At 35.7% G+C, this 13681-nt stretch overlaps 1 protein-coding gene across 1 annotated transcript; it reads left to right on the forward strand.

Annotated features, from left to right (window-relative positions):
• Positions 1–7026: 7026 nt before the first annotated feature.
• EAF02_011317 (uncharacterized protein) lies at positions 7027–8864 on the forward strand. Its single transcript, XM_038907364.1, has 2 exons — positions 7027–7521; positions 7575–8864. The coding sequence occupies exons 1-2, from the start codon at positions 7343–7345 to the stop codon at positions 8431–8433; spliced, it is 1038 nt and encodes a 345-aa protein (XP_038752844.1). The 5' UTR covers positions 7027–7342; the 3' UTR covers positions 8434–8864.
• Positions 8865–13681: the final 4817 nt, after the last annotated feature.

Raw genomic sequence — 13681 nt, forward strand, 5'->3', positions numbered from 1 at the left:
AAGGCTCAATGTGATATGCTGGGCTATGAGGATTCTTTTACTACGAGAATCACCCTCTATCCAGTGGTTTCAGAGATATTCTAGCATCTAGACGATAACCCGCTGTTATGGAATTATAGGCGGGCTATAAAGATCGTCTACTTTCTTAGAGACTGTTCGGTAAAAGTCAAGTGCGGAAGCAGAAATCTCGCGCGATGACATCTTTGTAAGACAGACTATCCGTTTCTGTACAGTTGATTTGAATTTGACGTTCTATTAAATAGAGAGGAGATTTTTTGTTCAAGAGACGATATAGCAACACTCATACTCATCGATAACAACAAAACAATCTCTATAAAACGACAGTAAAATCTATCTCATCACATCTCTGCCAATTTTTCACACTAGCAAGACATTAAATACTAGCCAGACAGACACGCAAAAACCCCAGGATCTGACAAAATCATTCTCATCAAACTGATGGCAAAACGCATAATTCAGTTGCGAGACAGTTCTATCAAGGCCGCCCTGTGCACATACACTCTTGTTTTCCAAACTTTGCCTAGATTCCAGTGGGAGAGGTATGCATGAAGTCAAGTAGGAGAGATATGGAGAGGTATTTATGTTGATAGACGAATTGATATTTTAGTTGAGTTTGAAGGGCTTATGATTCACTGGAATAGCTCAGCCTTAGCGTTTATTGAATGACCTGGTTTATTGATGAGGGGAAGGGGGGTAAATAAGCGATGTTGTAGATAAATATCAATCAGTAAATCAAAATGAGAGGGTGAATTCCACTTCACAGAATCTTGATCCGAGAATCATACCATCACTCGCTACCTATTTAAGAGGGATTTCGATCCAGATAACCAACTCCAATTAATTTGGCTACTCTTGAGAAGGCGGTCTATGTGTCGGCACTGAGCTTTGTCCCGTCAGAAACTCGAAGATTTGTTCCACAAATCTGAACAGAATCATGGAGAATAAAACGAGGATTCTTGTATTGGGTTTCGCTATCGTCTCATACTTGTCAACACAAACGTGAAAGATCTCGATGACAATAAAATCATCGTCGAGAATTAGCACAAGCGAGAGTATTGACAATAATATAATCCACCATCATCTGATCTAAAAGTCACAAGTATGAAAATCCATACTGACAATCACAACGAGTTCTTATTCCGATTTTCTCTTTTCCAGTAACTATCCCCATCGCTGAAAATTTCCGCAACTCGTTGAGTTTACAGACATAGGAGATTCTTCTCCGAAGAAAAAAACATCAACTCCTTTCGAAGTAAGTATTTCATGCATCATATGAGTTGTATATTCTACTTACAAGACTAGCTAGCCACATTTATACCAGCGAGTCCATGTGGATCAAATGATACATTCTCTAGTCTGCTCACTTTCGCAGTCTGTGATTTCACATAGATAGTCCACTGAAAAGGGTTCCTCATAACCGCGAGTATTCCTTCACCTAAACCATTACATAAAATATTCCTGGAAAGAACTTCTCAATTCGAGGAATAGAACTGTGCTTGAGGTCAGAAGCACCGGCTCAGATATATTTACATATCTCGTGGACTTTGAGGCTAATTTTCTCGACGAGGAAGAATTAATAGTCATAGTATTAATGACAGTAACAATATGTACTGTAGCTAATAAAAACCCACCATCAGATGAAATCAAAACCACAATAATAACACAGAAAACACAATTTCACTTTGCTTTGCCCTAAGTCTAGATCGTCTTCCTATTTATCCACCGATGATTGGCAATGTCAAACGTTTCCATGATGTCAATCACCTTACAGGAATCCACAACCTATCCTAACAATACGCCATATCATTCATCTACACAAAACCAAAAGCAATAGATTCCACCCTTTTATATCCATATCCATCCCCATCTCATTCCCAGCAAAACCAGAAACCCCTATCCCACTTCTTCGAAAGATACCAGGAGAAGTAAAATACATAATCAAAAGGCTCTATCAAAGTAAAAAAAACAATTAATGTATGAAACACATTGCAGTAAATCTAGATCACATACCTGGTGCGAGATTTTAAGTTGGAGATTGAATATCAACTTGTGTTTGTTAGGTTGATGATTTGATTAATTACAGCACATAAAAGAGCGTAGAGCGGGTACTCGAGAACTGATATGCATGTATATTTCAATCAAACAATAATATCATCGCCCCAAGTAGCCAGTTGAAGCGAGTCAACATGAAATTTGACCCCTAAAATCGATTTCCGCAATGGCCAGCTTACTAGATGCGAACTTTCGCAAGAAGTGCGCAATATATAGCGCCTCAAGACGCAAAAATCAAAGAACACCTACTAGTGCGACTTCTGAGACTTCTCTGGAGGGAGTTTCGAGCTTATTCACTTGAACATTAACGTAGTATTCATAGTGTCCATTCCCTAGATAATCTCTACTCCCCAAACACAGAAATCTCATACCAACCTCCTATTAATCCACCAGATGCTTAATCATCAATTTTCAATCCCTCCAAAACCCATCACACACAGTAAACATCCTTCCAAAAACCTTCTCATCGCCACCAACGGAACACCATGTCTCATCACCGTATTCTCATCCCACGAAGAATGCAATCCAATTAACAAACCATCATCAGCTCTCACCAGGGTACCTCGAATGTCCCAATAAATCCACGCATCATATTTCAAGCTTCCAATTTCTGAATTCTCATGCGGATCCTATCCCTATCTCTTCCCACAAAAAGATCCTTTCGATACCTCAACAAGAATATACTTCATCTTTCAATTATCCTGAGATTCCAAATCATCGCTTCCCGGATGTCCAATACATATAATGCATATCTCATGATCCGGAAGCTGTACTGCCTATTCCATAATGAGAATTCTGGGATACTATCCCCAATAAATCATCACCAATTTCCATCGTTACAACAGTCCACAGCGCCAAATCATGTTTTCGATCCCAAACACGACATTCGATCGATTGCAAGACCAGTATAATATAAAAGTCATTGTCGTGGTTTGGATTTCCATTCTTCCTCGCTCTCGCTAATGCAATGAGAATATGTAACTATACATTCTGCAGGATCAATACAAACCGCAGTCCCGGCTTCATATTGCTCGAAAATCAAAATTGATATTAATAAATTACGAACGTGAATTCCGGGTGGTGAATCTTTGAGTGTGATAATGTGGTACCTAGGTAGCTTTAAGTCGTGATTATTTCTTGCGAAGAAATGTAAGTTCGACTTGGTTCAGCCCTCGTAAGGTGGAAGATGATGGTATGAGTTGAATCTTTTCATTCGTTCTTGGTGTGGTGGTGCGGTATGTGAGGTTTTATTAGAGATAAATTTCACTAACTATTTCAAATTTGCAGTCGGTTTGAATGGAGTGGATTTTTCGGGACTGTATCCAGAATTGAGGATCTCAGTATGCGTTTGTTGTTGATCATATTCGTATTGGCGAATTGGTTGCTTGACTATTCATATTTGTATAAGTACCTACCTATTCGAACTTGGAGTTTTTTGTAAGCATCGATACTCAATGTCAGTAATGTATAACACCAATCCCCAACATTGCATTACTGAATTGAATACTTTGTATCGTAATGTCAAGTCATGTCGTGTCGTGTCAAAAAGGGCTTCTGCATCTCGATCTTAAATGGTCTAGATGTACCTACCTAGGTATGCAATGTTAGATGTGAGTCTGGCCACGATCTGTTCCAGGTAGTTTCTCAGGGGCGTTTTACAGACCAAGGTCTGGCCAAAGTCCGACGTGCAACAAAATTGTTTGTGAATTCTGTGTTTGGTCGGTTCGTTTGGATATGAATGAAGTTTATATTGTTAGAGGATGCCTAATCAATTTCTAATCAGTATGTGGTATAACTTGAGGATATTTCTTCTCCTTTCACTGGTGGCCTCCATTTTGAAGGGAAGAATACGAATGGGAACGTGCACTGGTTGGATGGTATGGTGCACAATGTTTGTGTGTATCACGTGATATGTGATATTTTCGGGTGATAGCACTATGATCTTGAATGGATGAATTAGTTGAGTCCAGATAATCTGTAAGCTATATTCGCATATTCAAAAAGGGTGATTGAACACCAGTTAGAGGTTACTCTACCAAAAAATGTGATATAGCATTTGAGACTTCCCCCCGAGCACGTGCACTCCCAGAAATCCAATCTCTTGTCAATCTAGAACTATGAATGAGGACGAGAGTTGTCAAATCACAAGTCTATGGACTACAACTCCACTTTTCATCTGATCTTCAATAGCCTATGAACATAATGTTACTGGCAATGACAACATATCAAGTCTGGATCTTTCTCTAAGCCTTCCACTTCCCCCCGCATTTTCATCTGAAAGTCCGGAGATTCTCTCTCCCAATGTTAGGATTCCGTGTCATTTCTTTCGGGAGACTTTTCCAAATGTCCTGAGAGTTCTTTCTGTTCGTGTTTCGAGAATCTGATAGATTTTGTATATATAATCCCATCTTACGGACCAAGACCACCGCAATAGTCCAAAATGTCTCTGAAAAGCTGTCTATACGTAGGAGGAAAAAAAGGCCGGAATTGACCACTGCGCAATGGTACGTGCACCCTCACCAAAACAACGCGTAGAGAGAGAGGTATTACGCATTGGTCAATTCCGGCCTGTTTTTTCTCCTACGTATAGGCTGTCAACCTTATGCCACCACTAGCCGAGTATGCACACAATCACACATTGACCGATTCAATATGTTGATCCGACAACAAAATCAATGAAAATCTTTCACATAATCTGATTTCACCATTTATTCCAGAATTCTGGGTAGAAATCTGGGCAAAACTCTGGGCAATATCCGTATGTAGATGATTCAAATGCGGGGTGTTATGTGGTGGTGTGGGCGTTAACAAATGTTGAATATTTATCTGAAAATACCTATTGATCTCTCTACTGTCTCTCCCATTATACACACCTAATTAGCCGGTCCATATGTAGAGCAACTCACGGTATGTCATATTGTATTATATCTTATCGTCATATCTACAATACATCCTACCTACCTACACACTTACATGCACGCATTTCGGATTTCATCCATCACTACCGTATCCTACCTTGATATTCCATCTGTATTAAACTATCTGGAGATTGTTGATAGTGAGGTTGTATTCCATATGCCTTATCTCATACCTCATATCTTGCACCCTGCTTGTCATTGCATATCCAAAGTACTCGAAGCGGGGTTCTGATGTATCGTAGACAACAGAAATGAGGGGTGAATCGGGGTGATCAATATGTATCTCTCGCAATTATCATTGTTTCAAGACAAGATAGGCCGGCGATAGAACAAAATGAGAGCTGAAATTCATTCCTCGGTCACAAATTAGATTCATGTGAAAGGCCGATGATTGAACCTTGATAAAGTTTAAGGATGATAGGGATGAAGATTTGCTAAGGGTTTCCTTAGTGTGTATGGGAGGGAAGATCATTAATTTATGGATTCGGTAGATTTCCTTTAGTCTTTTCGAAATGTGAATTTGAACGGGATATTGATATCGATATATGCGTAAGGGAAAATTCTAGTTCTAGTTCTTGTTCTAGTTTCTATAAACTGCCGATGGAAAAGATAGATCACGATGAATACCGCATCTAAACCCACTCGTATACTCGTACATCGGAAGAATTATTCGCACGGAAGTCAGTACTAATTTGTGCTATACTACTACATATATCCACTACACTACACAAGATCAGATTCCTTCTTGAGTCCGAACAACAGTAGAGACAACGGCGGCAGTTAAATTAATGAGCTTTGATGGTGTTGTTGTTCAGTACAAGATCAAGCTTCAGTAGTGGAGAAGCCGAGATCCGGAGCATCGAGATACCCCAATGTGGCGGGGATTGTGGATTTATGGATTTATGGATACTTATCTAACGGGGGGAAGAAAATTGATATTCCTTGATATGTGATTGGCTGAAAGAGATTTAATTAAGCTTAATTATTATTCAGCTATATCCACAATTTAACAATCTGAGACCTTTATTCGACGCAGAAGAAAATCATATGGGGAAGAGGGGAAGGAACGGGAAGGGAGGGGAGGGGAGGGGAGGGGAGGGGAGGGGACATTTTCTTCAAATATTTCATTCCAACCTCTTCAATCTCTTCAACTCTTCAATTCATGAACGACAACAATTCCTAACAAATCAATTGGTGACCCAAGCAAATTACTCAAATTTCAAAACCCAAGCCCCCTAGTAAAATGTTGGTCTCTACGCGAGTAAACGATATTCAAACCAACCAATACCAACCAACACCACCTCATCACACCAACTTCAGAAATCTTAACGAAAGTTGATCGCTGTAACGACAAGGATATATTCCGGGGTAACATACACATTTGTTCAAACCAACATGACGAGCTTTGCCTAATACAAGAACATCGCCGTTCCGTCCATGATCCACCGAGGCTCAATACTTCAATACACCGAAAGGAAATTTCATGGTGAGATCTGACATCTGATTGTATAGCACAAATGCATCTTACGTGAATAGTAATGGAAGGCTGTGCATGGTTCCCATGTTACATGTGGTGCGTGTTAGTCTCTCGGTAGACGAGATGGAATGTTGTATGACAGTCACACAACTAACCATCAATGTCAAGGTGTGGCAATCTCCTTCTTAATTGGTATACCAGATCGTATCTTTAATTACGCCAAAAAGCTTAACAGAGCTGTTCAGCTAAAGAGGTGTGGATTTGATGAGGAATTATCGTGGTGACTACGAGGTTTCGTGGTACTCTTCGGTCATTGCGAAACGATGAGACCTCAAATCAGCCACTTGGAAATCCCTTTTTGCCATTCATTTTTTGGTAATTGTGTAAAATGTGCTCACATGCTTTACACCTTTTCTTTCAAATCGGACATTATTCCCCATGGGGAATTCAAAAGTAGATCCAAGACTTTCACTCGTTACCCTTTCGATCATATCTTACTTGCCCCCCCTAGTCAAAAGACCCCTCTCTCTGTACATATCTACAATAACTCCACATTAGATTGATCCCCCTTCCTTTCTCCACTTTGGATTTTTTTTTCAAGAGATATAGAAGTATTGAAAGTTCGCCATTTTTCTTTATTCGACTTGTTCCATTTTTTGATCATCGTCATCGTTATAGGGGAATTATATTTCTTTGTTTAATGGTTGTGAGACGTCATCAGATGAGATTTATTGGATGAATATTCGACTATAAATTACCATTATCATCTCAAATTCCATATCCACCAACCAGCGGAAATAACTCCGAGTAACTGATCCTACGAGCAAATCGATATATTTGCGATCATCCCCAAAACTCGTCGTTGAAAATCAAAATGGTAGGAGGATTAGATGATTCGGATCAAAAGGTGGAGAGAGCGGAGGTTGAACAATATGAGACAAATCCACCAGCAAAGAGATCATTCGGTGGAAAAGTAAAAAGACATTGTGCTCGATTTTGGTGGATTCATCTTATAATTTTCTGTATCTCATTTCTCATCATTGCATTATGTCTGTAAGTATTTCTCCAGATATCCGATATCTTGATACCCGTACTGACATGAATAGTGTTTATGTCGCTATGCCTAAGATTGCTCAAGATGGTGTTAATGATTCTTCTCTCGAAATCACACAACTCAAATTCACAGATCCAACGCCGGACACCATTGTTCTCAGTCAAGTAGGAATTCTTCACAGTCCTTCAATGTACACACCTACTCTTGACCCTTTCAACGCCTCCTCATACCTAGTCACCAATGGACAATATGCTTCATCCCCAATGGTCATCATTTCTCTCCCCAAAATCCACGCTCTCCATCCTAAATCCACCATCTCCGTCGAAAACCAAGAAGTATCAATCGTCAGCATCGACGCGCTTTCGGACTACACCACCGCAGTCCTCTCCAACGAATACGTCACCACCGCCCTCGTGGGAAAAACCAAACTCCACGAAGGCGCCCTCCCCGTCATCACCGTAAACTACAACCAAACATCCACATACAAAGGACTCAACGGACTCAAAGGATTCAACGTCACCAACGTCCGCGTCAACCTCACTGCGCTCTCCGGCCCCAATCTCTCCGGCTACGCATATATTCCCAACCCCTCCGACATGACCATCGCCATGGGCGACGTCACTTTGGAACTCTCCACCGCCACGGGCGTGGTAGGGAATTCCACCATCGCAAATATGACCCTCGTACCCGGAAACAACACCCTCCCGATGACGGGAACGATGGATCAAACAAAGGTACTCGCAAGCGCGGATCTGAAGACGGGAATCGTGCAGTTGGGGATTGTGGGTAAGAGTGCGATTTACAATGGGGAACATCTGGTGTATTATGAGAGGGCGCTTGCGAGTAATAAGTTGAGCTTGGCGTTGAATGTGGCGCAGGTGGTGAAGGATAGTGCGGGGGGGTTGATTTGAGAGTGGGAGATAGGAAGTGGCGGAGTCGAGTGGAGTGGAGGAGGATGAAGGGATTGGGATTACCTACCTACCTATGGAAATAATTAATTAATTTCTCACCTGGTGTGAAAGAATAGTCAGTCGTGTGTTTGTGTTTTGGGTAATGAGTTATGAGTTCAACCTACTCTTTTCCCTGTTGCGATACTGCGAGAGTAATGAATGAAACATTTTGGGGGCTGGAAGTTAGTCGTGTTTGTTGCTTAATTACTTACATGATTATCCATTTTGCTTATTTTTCAGAGGAGCGAATAGCCCCTGGCATTGAAGTTAAATTGCTAAATTCGGTCGCGACGATCACGCGCTCAAATAGTTCCTTATCTTAGCACGTCTAAATACCCTTAGGGAGGTCCAAAACAGACGCTAATTAATATAAATAAATTGCTTATTTAAGGTTACCGCTGGGATTCCGGATTAGGATTATGATACCTATCTATTTACCTACTTGATTATCTATCTAAAGACTTACAATATAGTTATAGTTACAATTACTATCATATCATATCATATTATATTAAATTATATTAAATTAATTACATATCTTTCTTTCTTTCTTTCTTTCTTTCTTTCTTTCTTTCTTTATTCTTCTCCTCTATATTTCAATAAAAAGAGAAGAAAGAGAACTAAGATATTCTATATTATATAGAATATCTTAATCCTTAATCTTATACTCGCACTTTTAATATTATCAGAAATAGACAGCAAGTTACGTATAAGGAGTGATATATTGAAGTATGTATATCAGATCTATATCCGGGAAGTCCGAAGAAGGAGTTTTATAGTGATATGTATGTGTTACACATATATTATATATATAATTTCCAATATTCTCTTTATAATAAAAATCTATTATCTAAATTATATAAACTTTATATATATATATATTTGTGAAAAGCTTCATTAACTCCTGCAACAATACCAACATTCCAGAGTTGCCTATGGTGTCTACGTTTCTAATAGAGTTCGACAGCTTTACAATTTAATATCGTATTGCAGTATAAGAATACTCTTTGTTTGAATCCTGTTTTCCCTGTTTATATTAGATCGGATTCAATCTATTTAGCAATTCGAATATCAATCTGCTTTCATAAAATCCTCTTTATATATATATTAACGAATTACTTCGGATTTGTTATCTTCGAATCGTAGGGTCACCTTTTTAATATAATAAACAATCCAAATCCAATCTTATGTAAATAGATCTCCAACTTATCTATTACTCTACATAGTTTTCTTAAAATGGTCAATTTGGTTAATTTGGTCAATTCATAATAAATTGACTAATTCGACCAATTTGAACAATTTTTGATAAATTCGACAGATCTGGTGAATATAGTGAATCTGATAAACCTGATGAAATTGTTGAAATAGGTGTATTTGGTGATTTTTATCAATTTGATCAATTTGGTCAATTTGATCAATTTGGTCAATTTAATCAATTTGGTTAATTTAATCAATTTGATTTAAATCAATTAAATCGATTAAGGTGACTGATTTGACCAAATACAACTATTGATTCTCTTTGATATATTTGTATTTAGTATTCCAAATCCAATCCTAAACCTTTCTATAAGTTATAAAGTCAAGATATATAAATTGTTTTGTAAGGATATCGGCTATCTATTCAATTCCTGGAATCCATATAATATATAGTCTTTTGATATTAACCATATTTTTTCGAATATAGTACCATCGAATATCGATATGCTTTACCTTATTATAAAACTTATTCTCTTATATCCAATCAATTCTACTAGTGTTGTTGTAATATAAAGTTAGAATAAAGAGCTTTTCCTCAAAGCATTCTCCTAAATCTTTCACTAGCTTTTCCATCCAAACTAATTCTTTTGTATTCTTGTTTGTTATTATAATTTCAGCTTTCATTATACAAAAAGATATCGATTTCTATTTTGTTAAAGACTATACTATAGCTTCTCCATATCTGATAAGAGCTACTCTTTGAACAGATTTCCTATCAACTATAGATCTCTAAGTCGAATCTATATAAGCTTAATATTTGTATATAAGTATATTTAATCGATTTAAATAGACTATACCTATTGAGTATATATTAGCAAGATATTGAAATAAGTGTTTCGCAAGTACTAGATGACTTTCCTTTAGTGTATATATAATACAAGCAAGCTGGCCAATAGTATATACTATATCAGATTGAGTGTAATTCGAGAAATAGATAATGCTATCAATAATCTAAAGATATAGTATCGTATTGTTTTGATAAAGGAGTTTATTTTTATTCGTATTTCATATAGTTATATTAGAAGGTAAAAGCAAATCTTTTGTATCAGTAAGATCGATTTCAAATCTTTATAAAATCTTTTTCATATAATTCGATTAATGTATCTTAAGTAATCGATCTTGTTGATATTGTTCTATTTGAATATCTAGGAACATATTAGTTTCGCTTAAGTCTTTGTATTTCCATCAACTTCCAATTATCTTTTTCATCGAATTCATATTAATACAATTTCCTATTATCAATAGATTATCTATATATAGTAGGATATACACTCCTTTTTCTATAAAAAGATTCGAATCTATTATCGATTCTTTAAGTCCAATCTCTTTAAAGAATTTTCAAATTATAGTTTATCAAACTCTTAGTACTTGTTTTAGGCTATAAAGTGACTTTTTTAGTTTGAGATATAGTTTGCTTTTGAGTTTGATCTCAGGAAAGATTTCTTCAAAAAATTCTAATATTTCCATAAGGATTTCTGTATCCATTAGTTTATTATTCAAGAAAGCAGTATTAATATCCATATTATCAATCTCTAGATCTTTTACTATAGCTTTTATTAATAAAGTGCATAATGTCGAGTATCTTGCTATATTAGCGAAAGTCTCTTGATAGTCTATTCCATATTCTTAAAGATATCTTTTAATTATTAATCTTGCTTTTCTTTTAATCAACTTACTAAAACAATCTAGTTTATTTCTCAGAATATATCTACTATTTAATAGCTTTCGGCCTATAGATATAGCTTTATTTATGATTTCGAAGGTATTATTATTCTTAAGACTCTGTAATTCATTTCTAATCGCTTTTATTTATATTTAAACATTCCCTCACATAATATCTTCAAGCTCTACTAATTCCTTAAGTATTGAATTATAATTACTAACTAAAAGATCTTCAGAGTATATAAAGATAGTATATAATATAATTATATACTAAACAATCTGATTATTAAAGATCTTTCTCAACTATTTCTTACAACTTTCATTCAAAGTATTTCAAACTAGAGTAGTTATCGAAACAGACTTAATTCTTGAAATCTTTATAACTATTTATACTCTTTGTTTTGAAGATAGAGGTACTTATACATTTTGTATTAGATATCCAGTTCCTTGTAGTTATCACTACTATAGTATTTGCAAAGAATAAATCCGAGCTTCCTCTCGCTCATTTTAGATCTGAACTTCCTCTTGCTTATTGATATATATATTTTCTTATACATCTTCTTGTATTACTAATTACATTCTTCTTTTCATAGCCTTTTGCTTATCATATAAATAAGATTTCCTTTTTCTTTTTGTTCCGGGCAATTCTAGAATATTCTTTTCTTTGAATTCTTTAAATAAGTATTTATATTCATTGAAATCAGTATTTACTATTTTAATAATAGTTTTGATATAAAGATTGAGGAGGCAATAGATTTTATTTCCATCCATTCTAATCATAATATATTCTCCTTTGAGTATTCTAGATTCGAATTTCTTAGTTATCAAATCTGATTGCTGGAGGTTCTTAGTCTACACTTTATAATCAAATATCCTAAGCTTTTTAAAGTTAGACTATCTACTATATATAGCCTTATATAGCGTTATTGATATAGAAAGCATTTCTACCTTTTTAAAAAGTAATACTTTAATAAATGATTTGTTCTTCAGATATATAGTATATTTGATGGTAAGTTTTACATACTAAACTTAATACCTAATTCACTTAACAGCAATCTCGTTATAGTATTAATATCTTGAATCTTCTTTTTGATTACTCCATTCATAAAATGCTTTTCAGGAAATAAGGGTTCGAATATCAATCCTCTCTTTCCAATTTCTATTTGAAAGAATATCTCAAATTCATCTTTTCTGTTATCTACTCTAATAATAGTAATCTTATAATTAAACTTTTTTTCAATCTAATTAATGAAATCCATTAATATAGATACAACAATCTCTATAGATTTATCTTTTGTGAATCTAAGTCAAATTCTTTTTGTTGCATTATCAATAACTGTAATAAAGTATCTATTTCCATTTTCAAAAGATTCTTGAATTCCTAATAGATTTATATACAAACATTATAGTTTTATAGATATATAAATAACTATGTATTTATTGAAATGCTTGTTTATTCTCTTTACAAAACAAGGCTCGTAAGCTTTTTGATTAGTACTTTTTTTCTTTTAGTATAATGTAATCTATTTGAAGCTTTCTTTAGCTTATCTATCTAATTATAATTGAAATAATCTAAGTGTCAATATATAATCTCAGCTTTATCGTTATTCGCATTAATCTTTTCTATTTCTGAGTCTGTATTTGCTATTGTCAAGGTACGGGTAAAGACTTATATTGTACCATAAGGGTAGAAGAGCTATGGAAGAGTGAAGCCCTACTTATAGGAAGTAGGGCGCGCTAGTATGCTGTGCCTGAGGTATGAAGGCAACTATAGATCATGTAGTTGGCGCTGTGACAGTATCCCCTGCTCAAGGTGATCGGTCTACGATTGCAATACTAATTGACTTTTTAGAAAACAAAATAATATTAAAATACTTTAATTTCTATTATTAAATTAAAATAAACTTTCTTGGGAGTAGTAATCAATTACCGGAGCTTTTTAGGTTTGTCTTGGCCTTGATTTGGGGGTGTGTTTGGTGTAAGTATTAGTGGGGGATTAGGAGTAGTAGATCTTTTGAAACCTATTTAAGTGGGTGGTTTTGGTTTATCTGGATTTACTAAATAAAAAGCAATAATTGTATCTTCCTGGCCGTAAAGGTTTTCGGCAGGTTGCTAAGATGCTGGGTGATATTTCCATTTGATTTGGTAATAAAATTTGTCCTCGTTATAATAATCAAATAGTTTATCGAATTTCTATTGCTTGATTTTCTTGTTTATTTTGTTATCTCTTTTTAGAATATAGCCTTGGTTTTGATAGGATTCGGTTTTGTTGATTGCTTCTTAACCAGCT

Source organism: Botrytis sinoallii, assembly GCF_014898435.1.
Source record: "Botrytis sinoallii strain Bc 23 chromosome Unknown BSIN_031, whole genome shotgun sequence".
NCBI lineage: Eukaryota > Fungi > Ascomycota > Leotiomycetes > Helotiales > Sclerotiniaceae > Botrytis > Botrytis sinoallii.

Coding starts and splice junctions, on each gene's coding strand:
- EAF02_011317 (XM_038907364.1), top strand. CDS start 7,343: ATGGTAGGAGGATTAGATGATTCGGATCAAAAGGTGGAGAGAGCGGAG. Junction 7,522..7,574: donor CTCATCATTGCATTATGTCT/GTAAGTATTTCT, acceptor TGACATGAATAG/TGTTTATGTCGCTATGCCTA.